At 44.0% G+C, this 27,876-nt stretch overlaps 1 protein-coding gene across 5 annotated transcripts in view; it reads right to left on the bottom strand.

The window, feature by feature from the left end:
• Positions 1-27,876, bottom strand: part of dst (dystonin) — a 647,938-nt gene that overhangs the window by 176,941 nt on the left and 443,121 nt on the right. For all 5 annotated transcript variants that reach the window (XM_070884881.1, XM_070884882.1, XM_070884878.1 and 2 more), the window contains 5 exons: positions 24,385-24,541; positions 21,069-21,195; positions 17,975-18,028; positions 8,681-8,916; positions 3,525-3,654 (listed from right to left, as the gene is read on the bottom strand). In XM_070884881.1, coding sequence (XP_070740982.1) covers positions 3,525-3,654; positions 8,681-8,916; positions 17,975-18,028; positions 21,069-21,195; positions 24,385-24,541 — 704 coding nt within the window. The remainder of the gene's footprint in view (positions 1-3,524; positions 3,655-8,680; positions 8,917-17,974; positions 18,029-21,068; positions 21,196-24,384; positions 24,542-27,876) is intronic.

Below are 27,876 nucleotides of genomic sequence, written 5' to 3'. Positions count from 1 at the left end.
ATTTATAAGCTTTAGCAACAGGGATCAGAGAGAAACCAAAGCTTTCAAAGTCCCTGAAGCTGTGGGTAACAGTTTGAGCCTACTGCATTCTATGAATATTTACGCTGAAATCAAAAAAAGGTGCATTAACTTTTCTTAGCTGAAGTACTAGTCTTGTTTAAACAACAGCAAACTTGGATTGGTGTTGCATTGCAGCAGCAGAGGTGTCTGGTGCAGTAAAGGACTTAATCCACAAACGTGGTCCCCTCGGCCACCATTTATTTAGAAGGAATTGACTCAATCGTGATTTCATCACACCGTGGATGGGGGAATATTAGGTCCTTCATTGAAACACCTGTGAACTCATCCCTTTTTGACGTGGAAGCAAGTCATCCTCGTTTTGAGGGACTGCCTATGATGATGATGGCATGGAGGGAGCATGACCAACTTGCCTAAAGCTCATCAGTCCAAAGAGTAGGCAACACTTTTTGGGACCAGTAAGAAGAGATTTCTTATTAAGTGAAGGTTTTCCTTTCATCCGTTAGATACGCATGGATTTCGCGATTCTGCGCAGACTATCCAGATGAAGGTGGTAGCACTGAATGTCAAACACTTGACACTGAATTCTTCATGGTAACCTGTTTTTTGTTGAGCCTGTATATTGCTGCCAATGTAAAAAGGTCCAAGTTTAATGTCCAGGAACAAAAGTGCCATTCAGATTTTTTCTAGGGCAGTGAGGGGAGGAAGATGGAGAGTCCAATCCAATCTTGATGAGACAAAGGCAACATTTAAAAATAAGCAGGCGTCAACATACGGGGCAATTTGGGATTAGGCTCTGCCAGAACACAAGATACATAAATATATATTAATCGCATCATTTTCCACCACAGAAAAAAATTGAAATAATGAAATGGACGGAGTGCAAAGTCATAACAACTGGAAATTCCTCATTGCTTCTTTAACTGAGATTAGGTCTGGTTTTGATGACTTTTAAGAGAGTGAGAGAGAAAGAAAGCATGATGGATCAGCGTTCCCCACATGTTGAATTTTCATCACTCGATGTGAGACTTTAGGTGGTCCATTTTGCATCTCCAGATATCAATCTTAATTTTCTCTTCATCAGCTTCATGTTTCCAACATAAGACAGCAGAGAAAAGATTTGTTGACTTCCTACTCTCTTGGGGGAATTTTAACACAAAAAAAGAGATGGGTTTGGGACAGGTGGGAAATTAAAGTGTTCAAAGTCTGAATCCCGACCAGAACCCGCCCACTTCCTGTTTTAACGGAGGCGGGACAGGGGGCGGACAGCCAACCCGCTGCTAGGAGGATTTAAATATTATAATGAGGCTGGCGTGCCTCAGATTTAACTTCCATTTTAAATTTAACTGTGGCTGGTCACTGTTTGCAGGCCTCATGAAACCCCCCCCCCCCCAGCTAAAGTAAGGCGAGGACTGCTGGATCCAGGAAGTAATGCCTTTACACTTACCTCCTGGATCCAGCGTCCCTGCCCCCCCGCCAAAGAGCCCTCCGATTTCCCCACGCCCCCACTTCCCAGGCCTCCGATCCCGTCCTCGAGGCCTACACCAGCCCCACCTCCCCCCCCGAATCATGCTCCTAGCCCCCATGCTGTTGCTTCCAACCCCCCGATGATCACGCGTGTCCCTCCGCGTACCCCCCCCCACACACCTCTGATCACCCATACCCCCCTCTCCTCTGATGATCATCCCCCACCGATATGATCATTGCACTCCCCCACCCCCACTGATCACCTGGACGCCCCCTCCTTCTCTGGCTCCTCCCCCTCCTCTCTGCGGCCTAGAGCTTCAGGCCTACCCGCCCACAGCCAGCCTCTCCATCTGGGGGTAGGGTAGGGGAGAGGGGAGAGGGGAGAGGAGGGGGTGGATAAGCGAAAAGTGGGAGAGGGAGAGGGGAGAGGCAATGGAAGAAACAATAGTGAGAGTCATCACCAGCTTCCAACATTGATTTTGAAGCAGTCAGCTTTAGAGTAGGTTACAGGCTGGTCCAAACTCCGGCAGAATAATGTGAAGTAATCAGAGAGCCACTGGAGAGAACAGACTTTGTACAAACTGCTGAACACAAACAGAAAATGCTTTGAGAGAGCAGCTCAAAGAGAATGATACAGATACATGCGGAAGGTATTTCAGGCATTCAATACCAACCATTCACTCCCTGGACAGCAGGGAAAATACTCTTGTCATATTAATGAGCATTTCTGCTGCGTTAGATTTTCCTACAGTTCTCATTTATGTTTTGCTCATTTTCTCGGCTCACTCCTTTATTTATTCGTCAACAGTTGCACATTTGTTGTGCCTTGGTGTTCCACTGGGAAAGCCTGAGGAGGTGGCTTGTAATTTTGAATGAAGAGACAAGGAAACTCTTTAGAGCAGGGTTAAACTTAACAAGATTATTAGAGGAACAATGAAGAGGTTGCAATAAAACGGCCGTGTCAGGACTGCATTTGAATTCAGGTCACAGAGGTTTGTTTCTGCACTCAACAGAAGGGTCAGCCCTTTCCCAAAGGCACTGCTCAGTGGTACAGCAACATTCAAATCATGCCTCAACTCCGGATCAGGTTTCTTTGACCATGGTAACATGTTGTAAACTAACTGGTAACATGTTGTAAACTAACTAGTATGTGGATGAATATTATTTCCTCTTGCTCCTGTGTTAATTCCTAAAGTAAAGCAACTGTAGTTAATTGCTGTAAAGTGCTTTGGAGCAATGTGAGGTCGTGAAAGTCGTGATATAAATGCAAGTATTTTAGTTTTTCCTTCTTTCATATATCACAAAAAAAAGTCCCCACCACAAAGTAATTAATGTAAATTTAGGCTCAGTTCAGACAAGAGGCTTGAAATATAAGCTCTCAGCAATTTTCAGTTCTGTGCATCCAAAGCCTACATTAAAAAAAAACAGGTAGAACACAGGCCATAAACTAAGAGTCCCTCCACTCCAACAAGGGTTCAAGCTCAGCACTGCCCCATTTTCTGAACCAGCCATCTTTCTAGCCTCTGTTGAAATGTGGATAATTCAGTGTTCTGGAACTTAAAATTAGAGCCAAGCCAATTAGGAGTGAAATCAGGAAGGATTTTTTCCCCACACACAAAGGATAGTGGGAATCTGAAACTCTCTCCCCCCACAAAATGCTGTGGATGCTCGGGGGTCAATTTGAATTTTCAAGACTGAGATCGATAGAGCTTTGTTGGGTAAGGGCATTAAGGGATATGGATCAAAGGCAGGTCAATGAAATAAAGGTGCGGATTAGTAATCGTCAACTGAATGGCGCAACAGGCTCAAGGGGCTGAATGGCCTTCTCCTGTTCTTATGTTACGACATACCAGATTGGTTCCAAAGGTGAAAGAACAGTGTTTTAATCTGCATACCATACACATGCAAGCAGAAAAACTGCAATGGTTTAACTGAGAGAGAATGGTTGTCATTTCAGATATCAAACAAAAACAGTAAATAGCTGACATTAAAAATTGCTACTTCTATGTGATTGTCCAATAGATAGATTGACATATTACTTATATAATCCAACATCTGTCTCCATTTCCCGGCTTCAGGCGAGTCCGGGTTCTCCTCCAGCAACAAAGCCAGCTTCTCCTTCACCTGTTCAACTTTGCCAGTGTTTTGGTTCAACTCGACTTCAAACACCTGGAGCAATGGAGCACAAGGAAATTGATAAGAGTTTATCAAGATCTAGAAGTCTCTCGATCAACAGGCACTTTCAATTCACCATTTAAGTCCAACAACAATTGAAAGGGTTACAAATCCAAAAACTATTTCTTACAGTCAGATTGGACAGATAACAAGCAGCAAGCACATTGCTTACCAAATATAATCATGGATATTTTGTAGAATGCAAAACACTTTTTATTCAAATATATTATTGTATAATTCTCCACAAAACACAAAAAATGTGAGACACAATCAGATGCAAGTTTAATAGAATATTTATAGCTAACAGCTCCAGTTCTCCCTCAATTTCTAAGTAGCGAACTGCTTTGATGCATTTTTGGCATCTGAACACTTTTTATGTTGCTATTTTTAAATTTTCTAATTATCCTAAATATATAAAAACATTTGTACTTCAAATATTTTAGTCACGGTAGTTTCATTTTTTGGACGGGAAACCAACCCCTATTACAAAGGAGGCAGACTTGAGCATTAAAGAACAAACTGACAATGTTTGTATCATTCTGGAGAAGCTCAGTGATCTCTTCTCATAGAAACATAGAAAATCGGTGCAGGAGTAGGCCATTCGGCTCTTCGAGCCTGCACCACCATTCAATAAGATCATGGCTGATCATTCACCTCAGTACCCCTTTCCTGCTTTCTCTCCATACTCCTTGATCCCTTTAGCCGTGAGGGCCACATCTAACTCCCTTTTGAATATATCTAACGAACTGGCCCCAACAACTTTCTGTGATAGAGAATTCCACATGCTCACAACTCTGAGTGAAGAAGTTTCTCCTTATCTCGGTCCTAAATGGCTTACCCCTTATCCTTAGATGTGACCCCTGGTTCTGGACTTCCCAACATCAGGAACATTCTTCCTGCATCTAACCTGTCCAATCCCGTCAGAATTTTATATGTTTCTATGAGATCCCCTCTCATTCTTCGAAATTCCATTGAATACAAGCCTAGTCAATCCAGTATTTCTTCATATGTCAGTCCTCTCATCCCAGGAATCAGTCTGGTGAATCTTCGCTGCACTCCCTCAATAGCAAGAATGTCCTTCCTCAGATTAGGAGACCAAAACTGTACACAATATTCAAGGTGTGGCCTTACCAAGGCCCTGTACAATTGTAGTAAAACCTCCCTATTCTCGAATCCTCTCACTATGAAGGCCAACATGCCATTTGCCTTCTTCACCGCCTGCTGCACCTGTATGCCAACCTTCAATGACTGATGTACCATCACACCCAGGTCTCGTTGCACCTCCCCCTTTACCAATCTGTCACCATTCAGATAATAATCAGCCCTCCTGTTTTTACCACTAAAGTGGATAACCTCACATTTATCCACATTATACTGCATCTGCCATGTATTTGCCCACTCACCTAACCTGCCATTAACCACCCCAAAGCCCAGACGATCGCATCACCCATAATTAATCTCCTCAGACATCCCTGACAAATGCCGCCATCTCTTTCTTACTGGGCACCATAAATCTTTAACTTTCTCCGAACCTGGTAAGGTAAAGAGTGTTCCACACTTCAATAAAACCTCTTTTCTTACTCTTCAGAAAAGAAGCCTTGTTCAATAGCTGAGAATGCACAGTGACTAATTTGATCTTCAGTCTTCATCACATTCAATATTAGGAGGTGTGAGAAGACTTTTTATTCAACTAGTGATGGGTATATATCTCTCATACTGTCTTCCTAACCACCTGCCATGTTATGATGTTCCTAATGCCAGACACCATCCTGAACCATTTTTTTAGGGTAGGCTTGGTACACGAAGGCTAGGTTTTTGATTACATTAAAAAGTTTTATAAATGGGAACTCTCAAAAGTTTGTTTCACATGAATTGTGGTTGCCTTTAAGTACCAAGACTGCCTCCTCGAGGGTCGCTAAGCAGATAATACACTGTTGGATCGGCGACTTCTCCCTCCCGAGTTATACTGCAATATAACTGGGCCATAATGGTCCGACTACATCCATCTGTTCAACTTCACTTTGAAACTCACTAGTGTAGTGATATTGTTACCACAAGCATAACATTGCTGACACAAAGCCTTCGAGTTTGGTACAAAGAAAATCAGCTGTGGCAGATGTCACTGTGAAACTGGCCGCACAATAAGAGGTGATCAATGATCAGTTGCCTTTCCCCATTCCATCTCCATTCGACTAACCTTCCCTGGGATGGCCCAGCCAAGATCAGAAAATGGCTCGACAGAAAATTGTGTGTGAACCCACACCCTATCCATGGGCACACTGCCCCACTAGCCTGATCTTCAACACCATCAACGCATTGCAATTAATCATATCCATGGCAGGTTAACTTTACTACAGCATAATCATGTTTCAGGTGCAGTAAGAAAAAGGATATACAAAGAGCTAGTGCTGAAGTATTGGGCCAGATCTTACTGGAAAAATAACAGTGTGTCAATGAAGCACGCCACTATCAATGCGCGAATTGGCCAGCAAGTTCAGGGAATTAGGAGGTACGCTGTGAGTTGTGAATCTCCAGAACTTGCTGGTGGATTTACGCCGCTCTTCCGTTTGCTTCACCCAAATAGCATCTCACCCGCAGCCTCCCTGTCATTTTTAAGAACTTGCTGGATTTGCACATTAAGTGTCCATTAAACTCGCTGCAGAAAATTAAGTCTGCTAATTAAGAGCATAAGTACCTTTTTAACAATGTGTTAATTGTTACTGCAATGCCAATCAACCTCTCTGGCCCAGGAAGGGAACAATTTCAACTGCTCAATCTCATTCTTGCAGGTAGTCAATTGTTCTTAGAGATTTTAAAAAGGTCAAATTTTACATTTGTTTTCTTTCTTACTTTTCCTTTCTGTCTCTTATTTCTCTCTCAATCTAATCTTTCTTTCCCCCCCTCTCTATTTCTTTCTGTACCTGATTTGACTCTAATTCACCCTCTCCTTCTCAGTCATTCCTCGGTTTCAATCTCAATCCTTAAATCTCATTGGGTGAGGAGAGAGACTGTTGGTCCCCGTCATTCACTAAGGTTCCAGTTGCCCTCGTTGTGCCGTTAACAGTTTGCACGTCGTTACGGTGCAAACATTTTCAAGCTGAAGAGTGAGTGCACATTGCGAGATGAGATCATTAGGGAGAGAATTCCAAAGCACAGGTCCCTGGCAGCTGAAGTCACAGCCACCAATGGTGGAGCAATGAAAATCGGGGATCCGCAAAGGGCCGGAACTGAAGGGACACAGAGATCTGGTCTCTTTTCTCTTGAAAAAAGGCTGAAGGGTGACCTAATAGAGGTCTTTAAAATTATGAAAGGTTTTGATAGAGTGGAGAGAGAGAGAATGTTTCCACTTGTGGGGAAGAGCATAACAAGAGGCCATCCATAAGAGAGTCACCAAGCAAACCAATAGGGAATTCAGAAGAAACTTTTTTACCCAGAGAGTGGAGAGAATGTGGAACTCGCTACCACAGGGAGTGGTTGAAGCAAATAGTATAGATGCATTTAAGGGGAGGCTAGACAAGCATATGAAGGAGAAGAAAATAAAGGATTATGCTGTTAGATTTCGATGAGGAAAGACAGGAGGTGGCTCGAGTGGAGCACAAACGCCGGTATGGACTGGTTGGGCAGAATGGCCTGTTTCTGTGCTATATATCCTATATATGCCCCATATCAGCAAGATCTCCAATAATAATAATCATTTGTATTTCTACAGTGCCTTTAATGTAGTAAAATGTCCCAAGGGGCTTCGCAACAATTTTACAACACGTTAGATATTGGCCATTGAGGGAAAGAAAGAAAGAGAAAGAGAAGGAAGTGTAAAAAGAGGTTAAAGGCTCGGGGTTGAAGCAGCAGCCAAAATGCGCACGCAAATAGACGGGAAAAAAAAACTAAAAACTTAAAAAAAAAGAAATTCAAATTACATTGTAAATAATACAATAAGGAGTATACACTAGTAAAATCAGTATAATAAAGATTACTTATAATTAAACAAAATTAAATATCTACCATAACTATAAATTAAGTTAAAATTATAAAATCAGTAATTGAATCAAATTAAATCAGTTATTAGTTTTCTTTAAGATTCATTCTCTGTCCAGTGATTCAATTGATCTGGAAGAACCAATCACTGTCCTCCATCCTTGTGATGTCATAACTTTATTACTTTTTATTTCTCATTTTGTCCTCTTGATAGGTCCTGTAATAGCTCCAGGCTCGAGCTGCCTCCGTTGTCGGGGAGAGACTGATGTTTAAATCTCCTTCCAGCTGCTCCAGGGTCACGCTGGAAATAAAGAAGAATCGAGAGGGCTGGATTTTCGCCGACTTTGCAACCAGACTTTCGCCGCGATTTGACCCTCCATGGTGAAAACCTGGTCGGCGGGATCTTCGGATACCTCTTTGCGGCGGCGCTGCCACGTACTGCCGAGGAGAGGTGTGCCGACGTGAAACAATGTGCAACGCCGCGGATTGCGTTACCGTCGTACTCTTAGCACTCTCTGCCATGCCCAGAATACCGACGGATCAAACCTGTCAGTGCAGCCCTGCCAGCAGTGGTAAGTATGAAGACATGCAAAAAAAAGTTAAAGTTTTAATTTTTTTAATTATTTTTCAACGATTTAGTAGGTAAGGGTTTTGTGAATGTTTTTTGTTTTGTTCTTTCCCCCCTCCCAAAGCCTCTCTCGCAGCGCTGCCGGCCCCGGACTAAAGTTGCCGAAATTCACGGTTTGTGCCGCGAATCCTTGTACAACGCTGACTTTACCGATGAGATAAAGGCTGAAAGTTAGGCCTAAAAACGGTAGCGCAGCGAAAACAGTAATTTTGGCGTAAAACTACGTTTTTGACGAAAACCGAAAATCTAGCCCTTAGAGTCTAATAAAGTTTATTGCAAAATGTCATCTTTAAAAAAGTTATAAAGAGGTTAATCTACTAACTCGTCAATAAAGTTTGTCACTCCATTGACATTTTTAACCAGGGAAAACACATGATATATTACATATATATATATAATATGTCATCACATACACACCTTATGTTGTTCAACTTGTTCCTTTATAGCTTCAGTCTCTGGTGGCAACGTATCCCAAGATGCTGCTCTCTTATCCATCGACTCTATCCATTCCTGAACCGCATGGGCTTCCTCCTCAATTTGCTGCCTCTGTGCCAGCATGGATTCCAGCTGACTCTCCTTGTCTTTCATCAAGCCTCCCACATCTTCATACTGATGATTCACATCTGCAATGTCTTGCTGGATAGCTGTCAACTCTGCAACCAGGAAGCATACTTCACCATCTCACTGATGACAATTTTTTTTTGAAAGACATGCCTTAACTCAAATACTCAGCGAGTTACAAAGTTCACGGAAGTGCAACAAGCGTGTTTGGTCTAAATTTTGTCGTTCTGAGTTCTGTGACCCAACACACATTTGAAAAAAATCGAGTGTACTTTCTATTCTTATAACTAAAGCAAATTCTAGACAGTTCCAGTGGAGTTTTCAAGGTTAAGACGCATTACCCCAAATATAGGTGTTGCTATTTGTATCCAAGTTCCTTTTTTAAAATCTGAAAGCAAACTAGTCCAGTTATAGTGTTAACTTTTGAATATATTATCGAGCTAGTTTCTCATGGTGTGAAGATTACATTATTTCCTTTTCTATTGCAGCCCCGCTTTCAAAAACTAAGCAAATAATCTAGTTTTTAAAATCGAGGGTTAGAATTGAAATAGTCTCTTACTTAATGTTCACTCTCATGATTTCTTCAACACAAGAACATAAGAAATAGGAACAGAGGTAGGCCACATGGCCCCTCGAGCCTGCTCCGCCATTCAATAAAATCACAGCCGATCTGATCATGGGCTCAGCTCCACTTCCCCGCCTGCTCCCCATAACCCTTTATTGCTTGAATAAATTTAAAACAGAAATAGACAGTTTCTTAATGTTCCAGCTTCCACAGCTCTCTAAGGCAGCGAATTCCAAAGATTTACAACCCTTTGAGAGAAGAAATTTCTCCTCATCTCGGTTTTAAATGGGCGGCCCCTTATTCTAAGATTATGCCCTCTAGTTCAAGTCTCCCCCATCAGTGGAAACATCCTCTCTGCATCCACCTTGTCAAGCCCCCTCATAATCTTATACGTTTCGATAAGATCACCTCTCATTCTTATGAATTCCAAAGAATAGAGGCCCTACATACTCAACCTTTCCTCATAAGTCAGCCCCCTTATCCCCGGAATTAACCTAGTGAACCTTCTCTGAACTGCCTCCAAAGCAAGTATATCCTTTCATAAATATGGAAACCAAAACTGCATGCAGTATTCCAGGTGTGGCCTCACCAATACCTTGTATAGCTGTAGCAAGACTTCCCTGCTTTTATACTCCATCCCCTTTGCAATAAAGGCCAAGATACCATTGGCCTTCCTGATCACTTGCTGTACCTGCATACTATCCTTTTGTGTTTCATGCACAAGTACTCCCAGGTCCCGCTGTACTGCAACACTTTGCAATCTTTCTCTATTTAAATGATAACTTGCTCTTCGATTTTTTTCTGCCAAAGTGCATGACCTCACACTTTCCGACATTATACTCCATCTGCCAATCCTCTATCCATGCTAATATATTACCGCCAATCCCATGAACTTTTATCTTGTGCAGTAACCTTTTATGTGGCATTACCTTCTGGAAATCCAAATGCACCACATCCACTGGTTCCCCTTTATCCACCCTGTTCGTTACATCCTCAAAGAACTCCAGCAAATTAGTCAAACATGACTTCCCCTTCATAAATCCATGCTGACTCTGCCTGACCAAATGTTGTTTTTCCAAACATCCTGCTACTAACAGAGGATTGGCTAACTGACAGAGAACAGAGAGTTGGGATAAATGGTTAATCCTCTGGTTGACAACCAGTAACTAGTGGGGTGCCGCAGGGATCAGTGCTGGGACCCAACTATTTACAATCGATATTAACGACTTGGAAGAAGGGACTGAGTGTAATGTAGCCAAGTTTGCTGATGATACAAAGATGGGAGGAAAAGCAATGTGTGAGGAGGACACAAAAAATTTGCAAAAGGACATAGACAGGCTAAGTGAGTGGGCAAAAATTTGGCAGATGGAGTATAATGTCGGAAAGTGTGAGGTCATGCACTTTGGCAGAAAAAAATGGACTCCCAACATTTTCCCCATTACATATGTTAGGCTAACTGGTCTATAATTTCCTGCTTTTTGTCTGCCTCCTTTTTTAAATAGGGGCTTTACATTTGCAGTTTTCCAACACAAGACCTGGATTCGCTCTTTATTTCAAGCATGTTGGAGTATGAAAATTCCACATGGGGAAGGAGGAAGGGAAGTAGAACCAAAATTTCCATGGACCCCTCATTCCTAACTTTAAACAGAGGCTGTAGATAGTGGGATAGCTCGACCTCAGGTAACATCCCCTTCATCTTTGTTGGAGAGCTAGTAAAGCAGAGTGACGAATATCCAACAGGGAAGGAAATCTGCTGTCCTTACCTAGTCTGGCCTATATGTGACTCCAGACCTACAGCAATGTGGTTGATTCTGAACTGTCCTCTGAAATGGCCTAGCAAAACTGCTACAAAAAAATAATAAAAATAAAACTGGACCTACTACCCGGCATCAACCGAGGCACCGCATGTAGATACGACAATGTCATACCCAGCCCAGTCGACCCTGCAAAATCCTCCTCACGAACATCTAGGGATTTGTGCCAAATTGTTAGAGCTGTCCCACTGACTAGTCAAGCAACAGCCTGACATAGTCATACTTATGGAATCATACCTTTCAGCCAATGTCCCAGACCCCTCCATCACCATCCCTGGGTATGTCCTGTCCCACTGGCAGGACAGACCCACCAGAGATGGGAGGGAGTGGCCCTGGGAGTCCTCAATATTGACTCCAGACCCCATGAAGCTCATGGCTACAGGTCAAACATGGGCAAATAAACCTGCTGATTACCTCTTTCTGCCCTCCCTCAGCTGATGAATCTGTACTCCTCCTTGTTGGACACCACTTGGAAGAAGCATTGAGAGTAGCAAGGGCACAGAATGTACTCTGGGTGGGGGACTTCAATGTCCATCACCAAAAGCGGCTCAGCAGCATCATGACCGATCGACCTGGCTGAGTCCTGAAGGACATAGCTGGCAGACTGGGCCTGTGGTAGGTGGTGAGAGAACCAACACGAGGGAAAAACTTAATTGACCTCGTCCTCACCAATCTACCTGTCGCAGATGCCTCTCTCGAAGACAGTATGAATGGCAATGACCACCGCACAGTCCTTGTGGAGACGAAGTCCCATCTACACATTGAAGACACCATCCATCGTGTTGTGTGGCACTATGACCATACTACATGGAATCGTTTGAGAATAGATCTAGCAGCTCAAAATTGGGCTACCATGAGGCGCTGTGGGCCATCATCAGCAGCAGAGTTGTATTCCACCACAATCTGTAACCTCATGACCTGGCATATCCCTCACTCTACCATTACCACCAATCCTGGTTCAATGAGGAGTGTAGAAAAAGCATGCCAGCAACAGTACCAGGTGTGCCTAAAATGTGCCAATCTGGTGAAGCTGCAACATAGGACATGCATGCTAAACAGCAGAAGCAGCATGCTATAGACAGAGTTAAGTGATCCCACATTCAACAGATCCGATCAAAGCTCTGCAGTTCTGCCATATCCAGCTGTGAATGGTGGTGGACAATTAAACAACTAACGGGAGGAGGAGGTTCCATGAATATCCCCATCCTCAATGATGGTGGAGCCCAGCACGTGAGTGCAAAAGACACGGCTGAAGTATTTACAATCATCTTCAGCCAAAAGTACTGAGTGGATGATCCATCTCGGCCTCCATCTGAGGTCCCCACCATCACAGAAGCCAGTCTTCAGCCAACTCAATTCACTTCATGTGATAACAAGAAACAGCTGAGCACACTGGATACAGCAGAGGCTATGGTCTCTGGTAACATCCAGGCTGTAGTGAAGACTGGTGCTCCAGAAATAGCCCTGCTTCTACTAAAGCTGTTCCAGTACAGGTACAAGACTGGCATCTATCTGATAATGTGGAAAACTGCCCAGATATGTCCTGTCCACAAAAAACAAGACACATTCAATCCGGCAAATTACCATACCATCAGTCGACTCTCAATCATCAGCAATGTGATGGAAAGTGTCCAACAATGCTACCAAGCAGCACTTACTCACCAATAACCTGCTCTGGGTTCTGTGAGGACCACTCAGCTCCAAACCTAATTACAGCCTTGGTCCAAACATGGACAAAGGAATTTAATTCCAGAGGTAAGGTGAGAGTGACTGCCCTTGGCATCAAGGCAGCATTTGACCAAGTGTGGCATCAAGGAGTCCTAGTAAAACTGAAGTTGATGGGAATCGAGGGGAAAACTCTCCACTGTCTGGAGTCATACTTCACACAAAGGAAGATGGTTGTGGTTGTTGGAGGCAAATCATCTCAGCCCCAGGACATCACGGCAGGAGTTCCTGAGGGCAGTGTCCTAGGCCCAACAAGCTTTGGCTGCTTCATCAATGACCTTCCCCCATCAGAAGGTCAGAAGTGGAGATGTTCGCTAATGATTGCAGATTGTTCAGTTCCATTTGCAACTCCTCAGATAATCAAGCAGTCCATGCTCACATGCAGCAAGACCTGGACGACTTTCAGGCTTGGGCTGATAAGTGGCAAGTAACATTCGCGCTACACAAGTGCCAGGCAATGACCATCTCCAACAAGAGAGTGTCTAACCACCACCCTTTGACATTCAACGGCATTACCATCGCCGAATCCCCTACCATCAACATCCGGGGGGGGGTGAGGAGTCACCATTGACCAGAAAATTAACTGGACCAGCCACATAAATACTGTGGCTACAAGAGCAGGTCAGACATAGGGTATTCTGTGGCGAGTGACTCACCTCCTGACTCCCCAAAGCTTTTCCATCATCGAAAAGAAACAAGTTAGTTAGGAGTGTGATGTAATACTCTCCAATTACCCGGATGAGTGCAGCTCCAACAATACTCAAGATGCACAACACTATGTAGGACAAAGTAGCCCGCTTGATTGGCACCCCATCCACCACCTTAAACATTCACTCCCTCCACCACCGGCGTACCGTGGCTGCAGTGTGTACCATCCACAAGATGCACTGCAGCAACTCGCCAAGACTTCTTCGACAGCACCCTCCAAACCCACGACCTCTACCTCCGAGAAGGATAAGGGCAGCAAGCGCATGTGAACACCATCACCTGAAGTCACACAGCATCCTGACAAGGAAATATATTGCCGTTCCTGATTTGTTGCTGGGTCAAAATCCTGTAACTTCCTCCTTAACAGCACTGTGGGAGTACCTTCACCACATAGACTGCAGTGGTTCAAGAAGACGGCTCACCACCACCTTCTCAAAGGCAATTAGGGATGGGCAATAAATGCCGGCCTTGCCAGTGAAGCCCGTGAAAAAGTAACATGGAATCCCAGCTTTGGCAATATTGCATATCATTGCCATGGCTCAGTGGCTAGCACTCTCGTTTGAGTCAGAAGGGCGAGGGTTCAAGTTCCACTCCAAAGACTTGAGCGTATAAATCTAGATTGGCACACACAGTGCAGTACTTAAGGGAGTGTTGCACTCGTGGAGGTGCTGTTTTTTGGATGAGGGAGTGAGCACGAGGATCGATGGCCAATGTTGGGAGCGTGAGGGGAGGGGCGTTGTGAGGATCGATGGCCAATGGAGGGAATGTGGGGTGGGGGGGGGGGGGCGGTGTGAGGATCGATGGCCAATGGCGAGAGTGTGGGGGAGGGGCGGTGTGAGGATCGACGGCCAATGGCGGGAGTATGGGGGGAGGGGCGTTGGGAGGAGCGATGGCCAATGACACGCGTGTGGGGGGAGAGGCGTTGGGAGGATCGATGGCCAATGGCGGGAGTGTGGGAAGGCGGGGTGTCGCGGGGATGGACGGCGAATGGCGGGAGTTTGGGGAGGGGCGGGGTGGTCGGAGGCAGGAAGTCATGTGATGACATCACCAGGAATACATCCAATCAGAGCTGACAACCCTAGGATAACCCCCAAAACTGACCACAGCTAATTCAGTCAATCATCACTTCCTGACAGTGAGGACAACCCAACCAGGAGCGCAACTATGAAAGAACGCCCCCCCATCACCCAATTTAACGACACAATTCCCTCCACAGCAGCAATCATTGAATGATACAGCTCAGAAGGCAGCCATTTGGCCCATCGTGCAAAAGAACTTTCAACTAACTAACCAGTTGGCAGTGGAGAAATCAGAGCACTTCATCAACAAGGGACATTTACAACTCTGTCTCCTGAGGCACCACCAGGATGATTTAGATGACCTTTCTCCCCCACAGCTTTCTTGTTGCGATGGCACAAGAGGTAGTTTTGCCCGTGACTCCGAGACAGTCAGTCATTCAGAGCAATCCACTAGGTGACCACGGTACATGTAGTAGCTTTTCCAACCCCACCATCAGCTTTGTCGACAAATTAACCTCAAAACAGGCGCATTAAAATGGAGTATTGAATTTGAAATATTAACAGGAAAAATGAACTGATCTCTTAACTTTTTGCAACACTGCTTCAATACAAGATAAGCAAACCCAGCTTTTGAAAATGATTAATTAGAGATACGAATGAACTTGGAATACATGAAATTTGGGATCATTCACACAATTGGTCAACAGGTTACATTAATGGTAGCCTCAAGCATCATTCCATCCATTGTATTAACTTCTAACAAGCATGAAATTCAGAAGTGTAAACGGCAAAGAATGACTAAGAAAGCAATAAAGAAAGGAAAGATAGATTACGAAAGTAAACTTGCGCAAAACATAAAAACAGATAGTAAAAGCTTTTACCGATATATAACATGGAAAAGAGTGACTAAAGTAAATGTTGGTCCCTGAGAAGATGAGAAGGGGGATTTAATAATGGGAAATGTGGAAATGGCTGAGACCTTAAACAATTATTTTGCTTCGGTCTTCACAGTGGAAGACACAAAAACCATGCCAAAAATTGCTGGTCACGGGAATATGGGAAGGGAGGACCTTGTGATAATCACTTTCATTAGGGGGGTAGTGCTGTATAGGCTAATGGGACTCAAGGTAGACAAGTCCCCTGGTCCGGACGAAATGCATCCTAGGATATTAAAAGAGATGGCGGAAGTTATAGCAGATGCATTCGTTATAATCTACCAAAATTCTCTGGACTCTGGGGAGGTACCAGCGGATTGGAAAGCAGCTAATGTAACGCTCTGTTTAAAAAAGGGGGCAGATAAAAGGCAGGTAACTATAGGCCGGTTAGTTTAACATCTGTAGTGGGAAAAATGCTTGAAGCTATCATTAAGGAAGAAATAGCGGGACATCTAGATAGGAATAGTGCAATCAAGCAGACGCAACATGGATTCATGAAGGGGAAATCATGTTTAACTAATTTACTGGAATTGCTTGAGGATATAACGAGCATAGTGGATCGAGGTGTACCGATGGATGTGGTGTATTTAGATTTTCAAAAGGCATTCGATAAGGTGCCACACAAAAGGTTACTGCAGAAGATAAAGGTACGTGGAGTCAGAAGAAATGTATTAGCATGGATCGAGAATTGGCTGGCTAACAGAAAGCAGAGAGTCGGGATAAATGGGTCCCTTTCGTGTTGGAAATCGGTGGTTAGTGGTGTGCCACAGGGATCGGTGCTGGGACCACAACTGTTTACAATATACATAGATGACCTGGAAGAGGGGACAGAGTGTAGTGTAACAAAATTTGCAGATGACACAAAGATTAGTGGGAAAGCGGGTTGTGTTGAGGACACAGAAAGGCTGCAAAGAAATTTAGATAGGTTAAGCGAATGGGCTAAGGTTTGGCGATGGAATACAATGTCGGAAAATGTGAGGTCATCCACCTTGGGAAAAAAAAACAGTAAAAGGGAATATTATTTGAATGGGGAGAAATTACAACATGCTGCGGTGCAGAGGGACCTGGGGGTCCTTGTGCATGAATCCCAAAAAGTTAGTTTGCAGGTAATCAGGAAGACGAATGGAATGTTGGCCTTCATTGCGAGAGGGATGGAGTGCAAAAGCAGGGAGGTTCTGCTGCAACTGTATAGCGTATTAGTGAGGTCGCACCTGGAGTACTGCGTGCAGTTTTGGTCACCTTACTTAAGGAAGGATATACTAGCTTTGGAGGGGGTACAGAGACTATTCACTAGGCTGATTTCAGAGATGAGAGGGTTACCTTATGATGATAGATTGAGCAGACTGGGTCTTTACTCGTTGGAGTTCAGAAGGATGAGGGGTGATCTTATAGAAACATTTAAAATAATGAAAGGAATAGACAAGATCAAGGCAGAGAGGTTGTTTCCACTGGTCGGGGAGACTAGAACTAGGGGGCACAGCCTCAAAATACGGGGGAGCCAATTTAAAACCGAGTTGAGAAGGAATTTCTTCTCCCAGAGGGTTGTGAATCTGTGGAATTCTCTGCCCAAGGAAGCAGTTGAGGCTAGCTCATTGAATGTATTCAACTCATAGATAGATAGATTTTTAACCAATAAGGGAATTAAGGGTCACGGGGAGTGGGTGGGTAAGTGGAGCTGAGTCCACGGCCAGATCAGCCATGATCTTGTTGAATGGCGGAGCAGGCTCGAGGGGCTAGATGGCCTACTCCTGTTCCTAATTCTTATGTTATGTTCTTATGTATGAATGGTGTGGATGAACAAAGAGATCTCAGGGTTCAAATACATAATTCCCTGAAAGTGCGAGTGGAGGGAGATAAACCCATTAAACAGGCAACAGTTAGGGTTTTATGCGAGTAAAGAGGTAGAGATCAATTTATACAAACAGTTGGTGTGCAGTTTTTGGTGCCCCATTATAGAAAGTACATTAAGTCATAGAGAGCGTACAGTGTAGATACATCAGGAGTATGCCAGGGATGGGAGCTACAGTTTTGAGGAGAGACCCATATAAATTGAGGCGAACTGATGCATTTAAGGGGAAGTACATGAGGGAGAAAGGAGTAGCAGGATATGCTGATAGGGTGAGATGGAGAGGTGGGCCATGTGGAGTACAAACACCGACAAGGACCAGTTGGGCCGAATGGCCTGTTACTGTGCTGTCAATTCGCCAATAATCGATGTTAAGTCGACAATTTGATACTGTAATAACAGAACTTGGGACAGTTGGGATTTTATTATTGAACCATTTCCTTACAAACAGTAAAGCTGCCAGAAAACCCACTTACATCATTTCATTACACGACTGGCCCGTAGCCACGTTATGCAACTTGAGAAATGGTTTCCTCACCTTTGGAATCGCAGGCACCAGAGACTGCTCCCCCACCATTCACCACTTGGGTGCCTACAATGGGCAAAGGAAACCTGTTAGTTGCATCATTTAAAGTTCTCTCCACTCCCTTCCGGACAAATGAAACTCTGCAGAAGGCTTTGAATATCTTCTCACTAAAAGGCCGCAAATGGGTTCTCAAAACCTGTCAAAACTATTCAGGTTAGAAATATCTATCTAACCTGAAGAGAATTTAAAGGCCTTAGCATTACCTTCAGTAACTTAAGTTAGAACATAAGTGATAGTAGGAAATAGGAACAGGAGGCGGCCATTTATCCCCTCCAGACTGTTCCGCCATTAGACAATTCCATCTACCCACCTTGGTTCCAGAACCCTTAATGCCCGTATCCAACAAAAATCTATCAATCTCAGTTCTGAAATTTCCAATTGACCGGCCTCAACAGCTTTTTGGGGGAGAGAGTTCCAGATTTCCACTGCCCTGTGTGTGTGAAGAAGTGCTTCCTGACATTACCTGAGCTGCCCAGCTCGAATTTTAAGGTTATGCCCCCTTGTTCTGGACTCCCCCACCAGAGGAAATAGTTTCTCTCTACCTGCCCAATCAAGTCATCTCAAACAACTCAATTAGATCATCCCTTAATCTGCTATACTCAAGGGAATCCTCAGAATTTAACTCTTTTAGCCCCAGTACCAGTCTGATGAATCTGCACTGCGCACCCTTTCCAAGATCAATAAACTCGACCTGAGGTGTGCTGACCAAACCTGAGCGCAGTACTCTAAATGGGCTTATTTTGAACTGTTTACTGTTCTCTTAAAGTGACAAACAGTGGAGTGTTGTACCCATGAGTTTAACACATCCAGTACTCATCTCATGCCATGCTATTCCAGCCCATGACCGCACAGTTACCGACATCCATGTTTAGAATTCAGAAAGGAGCTTTTAAAGGAACGCTCCAGCACCTGCAGCAAGTTTCATACATTCCCAGCTGTCCACAGTTGCTGAAACACTGTAGTCTTGCGCGGTGACTAATTTTACTCGTCACCTGAAGGCCACTTTCCCAATAGTCTTTTTGACCCATTGTCCCACCATATCCCTCATTCCAGTAATATATCTGATTGTATCTCTAGCACATTCATACCATCCACTTGACTTGCTTTCCTGGTAACCCATTCCACAATCCTACCATCCTTTGGGTGAAATATTTCTGCCCTATTACTGCCGTCACTTCAAAGCTTTAAATTGTGTATTCACTTCCATAATTTTGCCTCCAATTTGAAATTGTAGTTTACGAAAACTATGTCCTTGTTGCTTATAATCAGTTTGTTCAGCTGAACAGCCTTCCACAGGAAGGAAGGTCGTCTGTTACAACATCGCAGAGTTAAATCTTCTGATTACACAGTAACAACAGCAGCCCATGTAGCTCCTGGTCAGTTCACATAAAGGATCATTCTACACAAAGAATATAATTAAATATGAAGCCATGAAAGGAGATCAGAATTACAAAAACACTCATGGAAAACCCTGACGAATTAAGCTTTTATTTTTTTTGTGCGAAATTGCAGGGATATTTGTGCTACAATAATGACTCGTTTCAACATTTAATTAAAACCCTTAGCTTTTAAAATAAAAAGAGCGACAGCAGCTCATTAAACCAGCAACTGATGAAATTAAAAAGCTGAACGAAATATATTTAATATCAGTATTGCACTGTCGAAATTCTGGGAATTCTGCCAAGAATTCAGTTAAATACAAAAGCAAAATACTGCGGATGCTGGAATCTGCAGTCATGGTTTTTGAACCAGGACAGGGTTCCCCTTGTCCTCACCTTTCACCCCACCAGCCTCCACATTCAACTGATCATCCTCCGCCATTTCCACCACCTCCTGCGAAATCCCACCACCAATCACATCTTCCCCTTCCCTCCCAGCATTCCAAAGGGACCACTCCCTCCGTGACACCCTGGTCCATTCCACAGTCACCCCCAGCACCCCCTCCCTTTCCCATGGCACCTTCCCGTGCAAGCGCAGGAGATGCCCTTTTACCTCCTCCCTTCCCACTATCTAAGGGCCTCAAATACTCCTTCCAGGTGAAACAGTGATTTACTTGTACTTCTTCTAATTTAGTATACTGTATTAGTTGCTCACGGTGTGGTCCCCTCTAGATTGGGTGACCGCTTTGCGGAGCACCTCTATTCAGTCTGTAAGCATGACCCTGAGCTTCCGGTCGCCTGTCACTTTAATTCTCTGCTCCACTCCCACTCTGACCTCTCCACCCTCGGCCTACTACACGGTTCCAATGAAGCTCAACGCAAGCTCGAGGAACAGCACCTCATCTTTCGTTTAGGCACTTTACAGCCTTCTGGACTCAACACAGAGTTCAACAATTTCAGAGCGTAAACGCTGTCAATCTTTAGCTCCCTTCCCCCCGAGCCTGTTTCTTTTTTTTCTCCTTGTCTCTAATGGCAGCTGGTCATTATCCTACCATTCACACCCTATCTTGACCAATGTTTTTCTAACTCCTGGCATTACCATTTCTATTTGGCCCATCATCCCTTTTGCCTCTCTAATCACAGACCTTCCCTTTTGTTCTTTTTACCCCTCCCCCTTTCGTGCTTGTTAAGAATCTGTTCCTTCCGAACTCTCTCCAGTTTTGACGAAGGGTCATCGACCTAAAACATCAACTCTGCTTTCTCTCCACAGATGCTGCCTGACCTGCTGAGATTTCCAGCATTTTCTGTTTTTATTCAGTTAAATATATGGGCTTATTGACTGGCAGATAGTGGAACACAGATCCAAATAGAAATGGTGTGGATTTACGGCATTACCATAAATCTATTCCGAGCAGGTATGGCAAGAAGCCATTCCCAACACCTCATACACCACTGACTGAAGTGTGTCAAAATACCCAATTTTGCAACCTGTTGGACTGGTATACAAACATATAACTGTCGGCAGGTTGAAAATTCCAATGAACAATCTGCATTCCAGTCATCAATCACTGAGTTGTAGCTAATAAGAAATTTTGATATTTAAAAAAGGGACCTGGGCTGATTAAAATATCCAGCAGGGCATTCAGCCGAGAGCGAGAACCATTTACCGGATTTTAACGACGTCCTTGAATGGGCTGGAGAAGTCAGCATATTGATCAGGTGACATAAAGCCGATCCTTTCTGATTAACTTCCTCAACCTCAGAGGCTTTCGACGACCATTCATCGAGCATGACCTAAATAAATACAATTTTTCATGTTTTAAATAACCTCGCTGCGCAAATGGTGCAACTCTCTCGTGCAACAAAACAACTGAATGAGAAAGGAGCAAAAAAAATCCCGCCTGCATTTCTCATCCTTGCAGCTTGAAGCGTTAAATCACAGTTTCTTCACAAAGTGAACAGGGCAATTAATAGCTAATGTCCTGATAGGAAAATTATGAGGAAAGTCTGCTATGTGATCACAGAAGTGATATATATACCAGAGGAAGGTTGACATTATATAAAACCTTGCTACATAGTAAAGAAATTCAATTGTTAAATTCTTTGGAAACTGGAAAACTTCCTTAGAATCACACAGCTCACAGAAATTCAGCCCATCATGCCTGTGCTGGCTCTTTGAAAGAGTTCTCCAATTCGTCCCACTCCCCTGCTCTTCCCCCATAATCCTGCAAATATTTCCTTTTCAAGTATATATCCAATTCCCTTTTCAAAGTTATGATTGGTGAGTGGAAGCAGATTCAATGTCACTTCCACAATGGGCCCCAGGGCATTTAAACAACAACTTGTATTTATACAGCGCCGTTAACGTAATAGAACGTCCCAAGGCTTCAAAGGAGTGCTATAAAACAAAATTTGACACCGAGCCACATAAGGAGAAAGTAGGGCAGATGACCAAATGCTTTGTCAAAGACGAAGGTTTGCAGGACCATCTTAAAGGAGGAAAGAGAGGTGGAGAGGCAGAGAGGTTATGGGAAGGAATTCCAGAACTTGGAGTCTTGGCAGCTGAAGGCACATAAGAACATAAGAAATAGGAACAGGAGTAGGCCATACGGCCCCTTGAGCCTGCTGCGCCATTCAATACAATCGTGACTGATCTGATCATGGACTCAGCTCTACTTCCCCGCCCGCTCCCCATAACCCCTTATCCCCTTATCGTTTAAGAAACAGTCTATTTCTGTCTTAAATTTATTCAATGTCCCAGCTTCCACATCTCTCAGAGGCAGCGAATTTCCCAGATTTACAACCCTCAGAGAAGAAATTTCTCCTCATTTCTGTTTTAAATGGGCGGCCCCTTATTCTAAGATCATGCCCTCCAGTTCTAGTCTCCCCCATCAGTGCAAACATCCTCTCTGCATCCACCTTGTCAAGCCCCCTCATAATCTTATACGTTTCGATAAGATCACCTCTCTTTCTTCTGAATTCCAATGAGTAGAGGCCAAACCTACAGAACCTCTCCTCATGTCAACCTCCTCATCCCTGGAATCAACCTAGTGAACCTTGTCTGAACTGCCTCCAAAGCAAGTATATCCTTTTGTAAGTATGGAAACCAAAACTGCATGCAGTATTCCAGGTGTGGCCTCTCCATTACCCTGTATAGCTGTAGCAAGACTTCCCTACTGTTATACTCCATCCCCTTTGCAATAAAGGCCAAAATTCCATTGGCCTTCCTGACCACTTGCTGTGCCTGCATACTATCCTTTTGTGTTTCATGCACAAGTACCCCCAGGTCCGGCTGTACTGCAGCACTTTGCAATCTTTCTCTATTTAAATAATAACTTGCTCTTTGATTTTTTTCTGCCATAGTGCATGACCTCATACTTTCCAACATTATACTCCATCTGCCAAATTTTTACCCATTCACTTAACCTGTCTATGTCCTTTTGCAGATTTTTTGTGTCCTCCTCACACATTGCTTTACCTCCCATCTTTGTATTGTCAGCAAACTTGGCTACGTTACACTCAGTCCCTTCTTCCAAGTCGTTAATATAGATTGTAAATAGTTGAGGTCCCAGCACTGATCCCTGCGGCACCCCACTAGTTACTGGATGCCAACCAGAGAATGAACCATTTATCCCGATTCTCTGTTTTCTATTAGTTAGCTAACTCTCTATCCATGCGAATATATTACCCTCAACCCCATGGCTGCCAATGGTGGAGCGATGAAAATCGTGGATGCGCAAGAGGCCAGAATTAGTGGAGCGCAGAGGTCTCGGGGGGGTTGTGAGGCTGGAAGAGATTACAGAGATAGGGAGGGCCAAGGCTATGGAGGGATTTGTAAATAAGGATGAGAATTTTAAATCGAGGCGTTGCTTAACCGGGAATCAGTGTAGGTCAGCGAACACAGGCGCGATGGGTGAGCAGGACTTGGTGCAAGTTAGGACACAGGCTGCCGAGTTTTGGATCATGTTTAAAATCATGTTTGGTGTGTGATACATGATTGGTTCGATATAAATGCTTTCTATACATATTGTCCATTCTGCTTCACGTTCACCATCTCACTGCTAAAATCAGTGAACTAGAAACTCTTATGGGCTGACAATGAACACTAGGTCTGCGTTCACACCACATCTACTGGTCTGCGACCGAGTATCAAATTCAATCGGGCTGTACCTCATCTACACCGTCTGATCCCAGATGGCAAATCTGCCAACCTAGAAAGAGCGCTGGATGCAAGTGCTCACATGCTCGCACTGAAGCTCCCTCAATCCCACCGTCACATTTTTGAAAACTCGGGCAAGAGTATCCACACAAGATCTAGGCAAGTTACCAATGGAGCAGGATTGTGTGTGTCACGGGCCTCTTGCGCATCCCCGATTTTCATTGCCCCACACCACTAGCAGCCGTACCTTCAGCTGCCTCGGCCCCAAGTTCTGGAATTCCCTCTCCGTCTCGCCATCTCTCTCTCCTCCTTTAAGCCGCTCCTTAAAAATTACCTCTTCGACCAACCTTTTGGTCACCTGTCCCCTTATGTGGCTCAGTGTCAAATTTTATTTATCGCTCCTGTGAAGCGCCTCGGGTTGTTTTACTATGTTAAAAGGCGCTATTAAATGCAAGTTGTTGTTGCTTTGTAAAACCAGTTGACACCAAGTTATACTCCATGCAGTGTGAAGCCAAAGCATTTACCAAGGGATTTCGCACCATTCCAATCCAAAATGCTGGCTGGAGCCAAATCTGGAGCTATACTTCACTATAAAGTTGCAATTTAACTGTAGCCTAGCACCCATGCACTATAAAATAATAACTTTCCTCCCTGTATTGATACAAAGGTACTCATTAACTGCAGGCTTACCAGAGAGATAATATATAAAGAATCCAGGGATAGGTACGGGTTTGTCTTTACAGAAGATTGGTTAAACTCCTTCACTGATACAATGATTACGAATCCTTCAACTACAAAGTATTTAGCAGCTGAGGATTCCTCACCTGGACAGTAGACAAATGCCCCTGAAGGGTTTCTGTGGTTAGGCTTGGCTCCAGAATTGGAATCCTTGCATTCATCCCCTCCACCCACTTTCTAAACGACACCAGCAAGGTTTTAAATTGATCCGTCTGACTTTGGCAACAGAATAATTCTTCCTCTCTGCAAATCAAAAATAGAATGAAAACGAGTGAGCAGGAATAGAAAGTTGAATATATCACAGCTTTTGGGACGACTGCAATTCTCACCTAATTTGGTCTATAGCAATGGAGGGGTGTGTCCCTTGAACCAATCAAATCCCAGAGACATATAACCAGGGACTAAGCAGATCCTTGACCTCTATATGTAACATCATTTCTGATTGGTTTAATCAACAACATTCTCCCAAAAGCTTTTTCGCCATACAATTGTCATGAAAGTTAGCTAATTTTGTCAGTTAGACTTCTACCCCACTCCAATGGACATCGCCACTGCCCATCACTGTCCTCAGTTCATCTACTGTGGCCTGACAGCAGTTGCAAAACTACATTCCTTCATCACCGATTCTCTGCTGATCTGGAGTATTCGGAATAAGGTGGACAAATTAACTGTGCAGATAGCAGTTAAGGAATATGATGTGATTGGCATCGCGGAGACATGGTTCCAGGGTGACCAAGGCTGGGAACTCAACATCCAGGGGTATTCAGCATTTAGGAAGGATAGACAGAAAGGAAAAGGAAGCAGGGTGGCGTTGCTGGTTAAAGAAGAAATGAATGCAATTGTAAGGAAGGACATTAGCTTGGATGATGGAATCGGTATGGGTGGAGCTACGGAATACTAAATGGCACAAAACACTAGTGGGAGTTGTGTACAGGCCACCACATAGTAGTAGTGAGGTCGGGGACAGCATCAAACAACAAATAAGGGATGTGTGCAATAAAGATACAGCAATAATCATGGGTGACTTTAATCTACATATTGATTGGGCTAACCAAACTGGTAGCAATGCGGTGGAGGAGGATTTCCTGGAGTGTATTGGGGATGGATTTCTGGACCAATGTGTCGAGGAACCAACCAGAGAGCTGGCCATCCTAGACTGGGTGATGTGTAATGAGAAGGGACTAATTAGCAATCTTGTTGTGCGAGGCCCCTTGGGGAAGAGTGACCATAATATGGTAGAATTCTTTATCAAGATGGAGAGTGACAAAGTTAATTCAGAAACTAGGGTCCTGAACTTAAGGAAAGGTAACTTTGATGGTATGAGACATGAATTGGCTAGATTAGACTGGCAAATGATACTTAAAGGGTTGACGATGGATAGGCAATGGCAAACCTTTAAGGATCATATGGACGAACTTCAACAATTGTACATCTCTGTCTGGAGTAAAAATAAAATGGGGAAGGAGGCTCAACCATGGCTAACAAGGGAAATTAAGGATAGTGTTAAATCCAAGGAAGAGGCATACAAATTTGCCAGAAAAAGTAGCAAACCGGAGGACTGGGAGAAATTTAGAATACAGCAGAGGAGGACTAAGGATTTAATTAAGAGGGGGAAAATAGAGTACGAGAGGAAGCTTGCCGGAAACATAAAAAATGACTGCAAAAGCTTCTATAGGTATGTGAAGAGAAAAAGATTAGTGAAGACAAGCGTTGGTCCCTTGCAGTTGGATTCGGGTGAATTTATAATGGGGAATAAAGAAATGGCAGACCAATTGAACAAGTACTTTGGTTCTGTCTTCACAAAGAAAGACACAAATAACCTTCCCAATGTACTAGGGGTCAGAAGGACTACTGAGAAGGAGGAACTGAAGGATATCCTTATTAGGCGGGAAATTGTGTTGGGGAAATTGACGAGGTTGCAGGCCGATAAAGCCCCAGGCTGATAGTCTACATCCCAGAGTACTTAAGGAAGTGGCCCTAGAAATAGTGGATGCATTGGTGGTAATTTTCCAACAGTCTATCGACTCTGGATCAGTTCCTATGGACTGGAGGGTTGCTAATGTAACACCACTTTTTAAAAAAGGAGGGAGAGAGAAAACGGGTAATTATAGACCAGTTAGCCTGACATTGGTGGTGGGGAAAATGTTGGAATCTATCATTAAGGATGAAATAGTAGCGCATTTGGAGAGCAGTGATAGGATTGGTCCAAGTCAGCATGGATTTATGAAAGGGAAATTAGGCTTGACAAATTTTCTGGAATTTTTTGAGGATGTAACTAATAGAGTGGACAAGGGAGAACCAGTGGATGTGGTGTATTTGGACTTTCAAAAGGCTTTTGACAAGGTCCCACACAAGAGATTGGTGTGCAAAATCAAAGCACATGGTATTGGGGGTAATGTACTGACGTGGATAGAGAACTGGTTGGCAGACAGGAAGCAGAGAGTCGGGATAAACGGGTCCTTTTCAGAATGGCAGGCAGTGACTAGTGGAGTGCTGCAGGGCTCAGTGCTGGGACCCCAGCTATTTAAAATATGCATTCATGATTTGGATGATGGAATTGAGTGCAATATCTCCAAGTTTGCAGATGACACCAAACTTGGTGGCGGTGTGATCTGTGAGGAGGACACTAAGAGGCTGCAGGATGACTTGGATAGGTTAGGCGAGTGGGCAAATACATGGCAGATGCAGTATAATGTGGATAAATGTGAGGTTATCCACTTGGAGGGGCAAAAACACGAAGACAGAATATTATCTGAATGGTGGAAGATTAGGAAAAGGGGAGGTGCAGCGAGACCTGGGTGTCATGGTTCATCAGTCAATGAAAGTTGGCATGCAGGTACAGCAGGCGGTGAAGGCGGCGAAGGCGGCAAATGGTATGGTGGCCTTCATAACAACGGGATTTGAGTATAGGAGCAGGGAAGTCTTGCTGCGGTTATACAGGGCCTTGGTGAGGCCCCACCTGGAATATTGTGTTCAGTTTTGGTCTCCTAATTTGAGGAAGGACGTTCTGGCTATTGAAGGAGTGCAGCGAAGGTTCACCAGACTGATTCCAGGGATGGCTGGGCTGTCATATGAGGAGAGACTGGATCAACTGGGCCTTTATTCACTGGAGTTTCGAAGGATGAGAGGGGATCTCATAGAAACATATAAGATTCTGACTGGACTAGACAGGCTAGATGCGGGAAGAATGTTCCCGATGTTGGGGAAGTCCAGAACCATGGGACACAGTCTTAGGATAAGGGGCAGGCCGTTTAGGACTGAGATGAGGAGAAACTTCTTCACTCAGAGAGTTGTTAACCTGTGGAATTCCCTGCCGCAGAGAGTTGTTGAGGCCAGTTCATTGGATATATTCAAGAGGGAGTTAAATATGGCCCTTACAGCTAAGGGGATCAAGGGGTATGGAGAGAAAGCAGGAAAGGGGCACTGAAGGAATGATCAGCCATGATCTTAGTGAATGGCGGTGCAGGTCGAAGGGCCCAATGGCCTACTCCTGCACCTATTTTCTATGTTTCTATGTTTCTATGGAAGGGAGCAGGACTGCAGGCTGTGAATAGTGCGGTCAGGAGCTGGAGACAGTG

The sequence above is a fragment of the Pristiophorus japonicus genome, chromosome 7 (assembly GCF_044704955.1).
Source record: "Pristiophorus japonicus isolate sPriJap1 chromosome 7, sPriJap1.hap1, whole genome shotgun sequence".
Classification (NCBI taxonomy): Eukaryota; Metazoa; Chordata; class Chondrichthyes; family Pristiophoridae; genus Pristiophorus; species Pristiophorus japonicus.
Note: the sequence above shows the minus strand (reverse complement) of the source record. Positions and strands in the feature narration are given on the sequence as shown.